This window comes from Delphinapterus leucas, chromosome 17, assembly GCF_059928025.1.
Source record: "Delphinapterus leucas isolate spDelLeu-1000000601 "Yukka" chromosome 17, BTC_Dleu_Yukka2, whole genome shotgun sequence".
Classification (NCBI taxonomy): domain Eukaryota; kingdom Metazoa; phylum Chordata; class Mammalia; order Artiodactyla; family Monodontidae; genus Delphinapterus; species Delphinapterus leucas.
In genome coordinates this window covers 9,287,307-9,295,201 of record NC_143145.1, presented here as the reverse complement: position 1 = coordinate 9,295,201, position 7,895 = coordinate 9,287,307, and the positions used below count along the sequence as shown (strand labels likewise).

The 7,895-nt window shown below is 44.8% G+C and overlaps 1 protein-coding gene across 15 annotated transcripts in view; it reads left to right on the top strand.

Annotated features, from left to right (window-relative positions):
• Positions 1-3,334: 3,334 nt before the first annotated feature.
• The window catches only part of EFR3A (EFR3 homolog A), a 188,040-nt gene continuing 183,479 nt past the window's right edge, over positions 3,335-7,895 (top strand). For 7 of the 15 annotated variants that reach the window (XR_016388283.1, XM_089898720.1, XM_089898715.1 and 4 more), the window contains exon 1: positions 3,337-3,579. Coding sequence is in view for 7 of the 15 variants with exons in the window: in XM_089898720.1 (XP_089754846.1) it covers positions 3,570-3,579 (10 nt within the window). In the remaining 8 variants the exon portion in view is untranslated. Of the gene's footprint in view, positions 3,580-7,895 lie in introns of all 15 variants that reach the window. The other 8 variants (XR_002642014.2, XR_016388280.1, XR_016388282.1 and 5 more) reach the window with 3 other exon arrangements.

Below are 7,895 nucleotides of genomic sequence, written 5' to 3'. Positions count from 1 at the left end.
CCTGCACTCTAGAGCCAGTGAGCCACAACTACTGAGCCCGCATGCCACAACTACTGAAGCCCACACACCTAGAGGCCGTGCTCCACTACAAAAGAAGCCACTGCAATGAGAAGCCCGTGCATCGCAAGAAAGAGTAGCCCCTGCTTGCCGCAACTAGAGAAAGCCTGCGCGCAGCAACGAACACGCAACTCAGCCAAAAAAATTATATATATATATATATATATATATATACCTTTGAACACGAAAATGCGTGCTAATTAAAAGTGAATCGTCTCAGTGCTTGATTTGGAAATTGGAACAAATACTGGACTAAACATGAAGCAGAGCTATTTTGGGCAATTTGGGCTAAAAGCAAATACTCTGATAGGATGTTGACAATGATCTTTCTAACATCATCTTAACTGATATTATCAGGCAGGCATCCTTTCTGGAAGAGGGATCTATCTAGTGGCTCATCTTGGTGTTGGCCCTACACAGTGTGTACGAACGAGAGCTGGTAAGTGTGCGGACACGGAGATGGATAAAGCCTAATTCCTCCCAGTTCAAACTGGGCTTTAAGAGAGGAGCACTGGGGCTTCCCTGGTGGCGCAGTGGTTGAGAGTCCGCCTGCCGATGCAGGGGACGCGGGTTCGTGCCTCGGTCCGGGAAGATCCCACATGCCGCGGAGCGGCTAGGCCCCGTGAGCCGTGGCCACTGAGCCTGCGCGTCCGGAGCCTGTGCTCCTCAACGGGAGAGGCCACAACAGTGAGAGGCCTGTGTGCCGGAAAAAAAAAAAAACAAAAAGAAAAACAACCGAGGTCCAGGAGAAGCAAACACTCTTAACCTAAGTACTAAGAAGGTGGTGGCGGAATCAGTCCTCTAGAAATCGGGGGTGAGGGGAGGGGTGATACAGAGGCAGAACTTGATCCAGAGGATTTGACAGGGGAAGGGGGTCTGTACGGTAACTGTGTTACCAGAAGCCTACGTGTACTAATTAGGAAAACACTTAGGTGTGGTACATGTGATCCAATCATCAGGATATTATTATTCCTGACCTTGTCCTTCCTTCCTTCCTCAGGATCTTTGGATGCTGATTTTATTTCTGGCAACTGTACAAAACCAAAAGGCCAAGGGGATTAAAAAAAACAAAAAACAATGAAAAAAACCAAACCCATTATGGGCCAAACTATCTCAGGGCCTCTGGGATTTGCATCTTTTTTGAAAAATGTAAGCAGAGATGTCTGTCATTCGGCATCCGTATCCTCCTTTGCCTTCCTGGGCACTATGCCCTCTGGATCTCCTCTATCTCTGTCATTTTGGCCCCACACCCTCCCTCAGCAGGCTTTCTTTGACTCTTGCCTTCAGCTTTTGTCCCAGGGCCGAAGACTCCCAAATCTCTTCTTGAGATCCCTCTACCTGCCTTCAGCCTGGTATGCCCAGCTGCCTTCAGATCTATTCTCTCGGATGTTTCTCTTGGACGTCATCTCAAGCCTAATACGTAAAAGAGAAACTCACACCCTCTCTTCACATCTCCTCCCTAAAGCAGCTTTCCTTCCCAAGTTGCCTACTGCTCTTCCAGCGCATCCGTTTCCTTATTCCGTAAACTTGGTGTTACGTAACTAACAGATGCCTCGCTTTTGCTCCCAAGTCAACAGCCAGCAAATCCCAGGGAGTCTTCTTCTGCAGTAAGACTCAGCCCTTTTCTTTTCCACAGCCACCAATACTATGCACCTAACACTCGCTTCTGTATCAAAATCGAGGTCTTCCCTCCATGGATTGTCTGTCATGCTGTCGGCTCCATAGAACCCTGTTGCTGATAATTCAACGCTACTGTCCTTATAAAGACCCTAGAGTGGTTTCTTAAAGGACATGTTCCAAGCTTGCACGTAAAGTTGTTCATTAACTAGTTCCATTGTACCTGTTTTGTTTTGTTTTTACATCCAGTCAATAAATATGTACTTTATTTACATAGTTATTAAATTAACATGCTCTAGTCCCCCTACTGTGTGCCAGGCAGGAATACAGAAATATGAACAGAATATGGTTTTTGTCATTTTCTGAAATGTGTACAGCCCAGTGGTAGAATACAAGCACGTATGACAGTTTACTTAGGATTCAGTGGGAAAAGTGCTACAGTAGAGGCAAATCAAGATGTTGTGAAAGTCTGGGGAAGAAAACTGGGAGCAGGAAAGATGTTATAGATGATAAAAATATGCAACAATGCATTGAAAGAAAACCAAGTATTTGGTAATCTGCCCCTTATACCCTTAAGCAAGAGACAGCCTCCAACATACTATTTGTACACACTTCCCTGACTCACCCTAAATTGCCCTCCACCCTCCCACAGCCTCTTTAAGAGCTCTCCAGGTCTTTGCTAATTCAAATTCTGCTTTCTTACAAGTCCATCTCAAGATAGTTTCCCTCAAGCCCTCCCCCCTCTTATCTTCACCTTCTTTTTCTTCTCCTTTCAGTACTGCACAATATCATTTCTTAACCAGAATGTTGGCACTAGGACAAAGGATCTCAAACTTAAATAGGTATTTGAATCACCCTCAAGTGTGATCCATCGGGGTTTAGCTAGGAAGGCAGGAATCTGATTAACAGGTTCCCAGGTGATTCAGGCACAAGAGGATCTTAAGCCACTTTGAGAAACACCGGTTGAGACCTCTGTGGCTTCCTTCGATTTCTCCATACTGGCTGTCCACAGCCCACAGGGACTAGCTAAGCATATGTGGGTTGCTGAAGGCTCTGGGCTCCAAGTATTCGCTTAGGTGACCATTAGATACTCACACATTCGCTTAGGTGACCATTAGACTCTCACATTAAGAGAGTCAAGAAAAGTGACTCAGTCAAGTGGATAGAACCGCCCTCTCTGGAGGAAACTGACTCCTGAGGCGTGAAATCTCTCTGAGTCACCAGCAGATCAAGAGGAAATTACATTTGCTGTCCTCTCAGAACAAGCGCAGCCGTCGCCCCTGATGACCTCCGTGTGTCTCAAATAAATCACGCTTTCAGAGAATACAGACCACACTGCAAGTTCAAGAGCTTATAAAAGAAAAAGCCTACAGGTACACGATGCACTCAAGGCCGTCACGCGTAGCCTCACAACCTCATAAACGGGTGCAGTTGCAAGAAACAAATATTGCTAATGCACCTCGCATAAGGGTTCCTGAAAATGAATATGACTCAAATCAGGAGGGTTTGACAATAAAACGAAGCCCGAAGTCGCCCTTATGCGCGGCCCTGTCCTCTCCATCTTCCCCAAGTCCCAGCAAGCAGCCCCTCCCTGCCCGGAGCGGGGCTTCCTGTGGAGGCGGGGCCGAGACGTCGGTGACGTGCTGACGTCAGGGCGTGCGGACGCCCAAGCGTCGTCCGGCGTGGAGCTGGGCCGGCTGCAGCTCCTGTCGCCAGCTTTCTTTGCGTGAGCCGCGGGGTTCGTGTCGGCGCTCTCCGCCTTTCGCCCTTCGCCCTTCGCCCTTCGCCCTTCGCCTCGTCCCGGTCTCCCCGGCCCGTCCGTCATGGTGCCGTCGGCGCGCCTGGCGAGGCCCCGCTGAGCCTCGGCCCGGCGGCTAGCGCGGCTCGGGGTCGCCATGCCTACCCGTGAGTGGCCGGCCGAGGGTCGGATCGGGCGGGGAGCGTTGGGAGGCGGCGGCCCGCTGGGCGCGCACTCAGGTGTCGCCGTCCGGCGGGGCGGTGGGGCAGGCGGGCCTGGCCGGGGAGAGCCAGGAAGTGCCGGCGACCGGCCGAGTTAGTTTCGTTTGGTCTTAGGCTTTCACGGTGGGGTGGCGTGGGAGCCCGTTGTAGAAACGGGGAAACCGAGGTCCGAGCGCTAAGGGCGCACGGCTAGTAAGTGGCAGAGCTGCTAGTAAGCTTGACCTGTGGGACTTGGAAGTCCAGCTCTTTCTCCAGCAGAGCTAAATGGCACTGTATGGAAATGCTGAAAATAGCTCCGTCCCATCGCCATTGCCTCCTCACTTGCTCGAGGACCAGGCATCTCCTGGTGGGACGCTCCGTCCTGGCCCAGAGCCCTTCCCCGCGGCGCCCGAAGTCCTAGCTGCCCTGACTTTTCTCTGTGACACGTCCCGGGGGTTGAAGCAGGTGCTCTTTGGGGAACTTGTTGGACCCACCGGCTTCAGAGCCAACTGGATCTGACAGCTGATTCCAGTGGCAGCTGAGTGAAATTGCAGGTGTAGGCAATTTGAATAAGACGCGTTGAATAAGATTCTGGAGCTTGGGCCCTGGAATCTGCGTGTCCTGCCTGTTACTGAGGGACCCTGAAGTTTGAAAATCGCTGGATAGTGGAGGCGTTTTGGACAAACAGGGTACTATAACACTACCAACGACAAATTTTAAAACGACCCAGAGAATCACCATGTGACTTTAAACCCGGTGACCTATCTGGATATGTGCAGACTAGGGAAGCTCCTGATTTTGGACGTAGAGCAAGCATGATGATGATTGATTTGAGATTCTTTTCAAGTAGGGCTCTTGCAAGCGTTTCATGTTGTAGAATCTTGAAACACTTGTCTGTATGTTTCCAATTCATATTTCTTAGAATTCATAACTTTTCCTGATTGTCCTTATTTTTGTAGACACATGGGACATTGGATTTCCAGGTCAGCCTCAAATGCATTTTTTTGTCCAGTGGTGGATAAAGAGGAATTATTTCCTGATACCAGAAAGGTTTATGTAACGCTGTTACAAATTTTTAAACAATCTTGATGTAAAGATTACTAATAACTCCTCATACATGTATGGGTAAGGTGGATTTTGTTCTCTGAACCCAGTCCTGTGTGTCCTAAACTTGATGTTCTTGGATTTTTGTATCCCATATGTATGTCAGCAGTTTATATTTTAATTTTATTCTTCTAGACTGGAGGAATATCATCATCAGTATTCATTGTCAATTTATTGTTCCTAAATTTATATTTATGTTAACAAGTGAATTAGCACTGTGCTAATCTTTTACTTTCTTAGAAAGCAAAGGGGGTGGGGGAGGAACACCTTTCTTGAAAGTTAAGGCTTCAAGTGGACTTTATTGGTAAAATGGCAATTAAACAGTTTTTTAGTTATGTTCTAAGGTTATATAGGCCAATAGAGTGGATAGAGGACTTTTTTTTCCCCTTAATTGTGTGATTTACAGTGCAGAACGACACAAGGATGAGCCATGGTGTACTTTGCATAGTTAGTTAGTATCCGTGACCTGACTGGAGGGCAAGTGAAATATTTGAGTTATCTATCATTGCTGTTAATATTTATTATGGTACAGTTTCTGTGATTGCTTAAAAGTGTGGTACCGATTGGTGGTACATGTGTGAAGTCAGTTGTGTTCATAATTGCCTTTTTCTCTTCTTTTGTGACCAGAACCACCAAAATAGCTGTGATAGTGTATGGATATTAGTACTTCCCAGAAATTCTGCATGTAGAATAAGTAATTTCCAGGAACATTATTATTTTCTTTAGGGATTTTTTAGGAAGGAACACCCCTCGTGCCCCGCCAGTAAGCGAAGCTTTTTTTCTTTCTAATGTCAGATGAGTTAGGAGGCTCATGTACATGCTCAGCCAGTTAATCCTTAAGCATTTAGTGAAATAAATGTAATGCTTTTCTGTAAAATGAAAGTGTTGGAGATGATGACTAGGGTCTTTTCAGACTCTATACTTCTGAGAGTGACCCTTATTCCAAGCCATAGAATTATTCTACTCTTGCTATTTTGTTGCTTCTTTGGAATATTGATACCCTCAGTCATTGAAACTGGAATTGGTAAGTAGAATCCAGTGGGGCATAGCACACCCCTGAAGGCTGAACGATGGCATATCTCATGAATGTTAATAGTCACTTCATTGGACTTATTTAGGAGATCCATAGACTCTTTTTCAGAAAACAGCTACCTGGAAGGATGTGTGACAGGAAGTTGCTGCGACACAGGAACAGTTCTGTGGTCATGTCACTGTATATTTTCAGGCAGTAGTTTGCAATAATCACTAAGCACAGATTTCAAGACTGTTTCACTAAACGATCTTTTCAAATCTACAAACCTGTAGTTTGTCACATCATTTCTCTAAAGGCCTTCATTTCATCCTCCTACACCCAAAGGATCATTAAGAAACATTTTGATTGTGAAGATTTTCCAAACTCTCTATCAGAATTTGAGTGGAAGAAACGTTAAAGCTTCTCAATCCAGTCGTTTTATTTTATTTTGCATATCAGGAGACTGAGACTCGGTGAGTTTCAGTAACTCGGCTAAGGTCACAGGTGGAGTAGAAGCAGGACTTGAACACAGACCTGGGATTAGGGTTTGGGTTAGGGTTCCTATCCATAATCACACTGAGCATAGATCCTGTTTATTTTTCCATAGCAAAGTTGATAATAGTTTATCTTTTTTAAAAATTTTCCCTGGAGTTACACTAAGGCAAAAGTGAGCGTGGCCAAAACTTACATCAGACATGTGAACTTAAAAGAATATTTAACATTTTTGCCTTTGCTTCTGTCTTGTCACAGGAATCTGAGCAAAGATTGCCGGGGATTCCAGTGGTATGCTAGGTAGATGCTTGGTTATATAGGTATAGACGTAAACTTTTTAGTAAACTACTTCTATGAAAGGGACTCGTTAGCTGACAGATACCTTGTCTCAAAGCAGGTCCAATAAAATATGCCCTTTTATTATATATGAAAACATTGTATATTGGCTAAGGGAAACTGCAACTATTAACCATTCTTTGCTGTTAAACTATACTTTCAGTAATTATTTGTGGGTAATGCTTTCTTTTCTCATTTAGATGTTGGCATTGATATCTGGCCGCATTTGTTAGGCTGTGGTAATGTGGTCCATCTGTGTGTGGATTTTTTCCGTTGATGAGGTTGATTATATTTGACTTATTTTTCAATCCATTCTTATGAAATAAGTGCAGAATATAGGTGAATTGTGAAGTGAGGGATGAATGCTGGTGCAAGTGTTTTCATTTAGAAACACATGACAAGTAAACTTGACCTGTTACTGGCTTGTGAACCTTTTGTGTTTGTTCATTCTCTCTCCCTCCCTGCCCCTCACCCCCTTTTCTCCCTCTCCCACCCAGCACCTATGTACACTGCCAGAATTATAGCTGAAGAGTTTTCTTTCTCACAGCGACCTTTGGCCTGACATGTTTTGGTTACTACCCGATCTCATCTTTCAATCTGTCCCCACTCATGAGGACACGGGGCTGCATTAAAGACGATGTAGGTCATGGGAGATGAGGCTGGAGAAGGAGAAAGGAGCCAGAATTTGAAGGATGTAAGATGCTGTGCAATTAACGTGACTAAAATTGTGTTCCAGCTGTCACAGCCACAGTTAGTGGCTATTTTGTAGGCATATTAGCAGTTTCCAACTTAGTGGTTACTTAAAAACTTAAAATTTGCTCTTAATAATAGAAATTGATTATTAGATATTGATTGTGTGCGAGGCAATATACTTGGTGTTTTACAGGAATGATCTTACTTAGTTGTCTCCGACATTGAGGAAGGTCCTATTTGACCAATTATAGAAATGAAGAGATTGGTTCAGGGAAGTAAAGTAGCATGCCTAATGACAGTAAGTGGTGGAGCTGGGATTGGAAGTGGATAGGTGTGACTTCACAGTCCCAGTTCTTTTTTCACACTGTACTGGTCTGAGCCAGGCAGGAATGGAATCTGCAGTCCTCAGATCCTATCAGTTTCCTTTAACACTGTCACTTTTGCTTAGCGCTATGCCTGATCACATAATAGGTACTTGGTAAATGTTGAATAAAAGAACGAATTCTAACTGGAGTCAGAGAAGTTATTCTTTGGATACTATAACCTGAAATAACTTTTTTCCCCCATAAAAACAGTGTTATAAAAAGTTTTATAGTTTATGATTAGATTCTTAGCAGACCTGCCTGAAATATTTGCAAGACCTGAT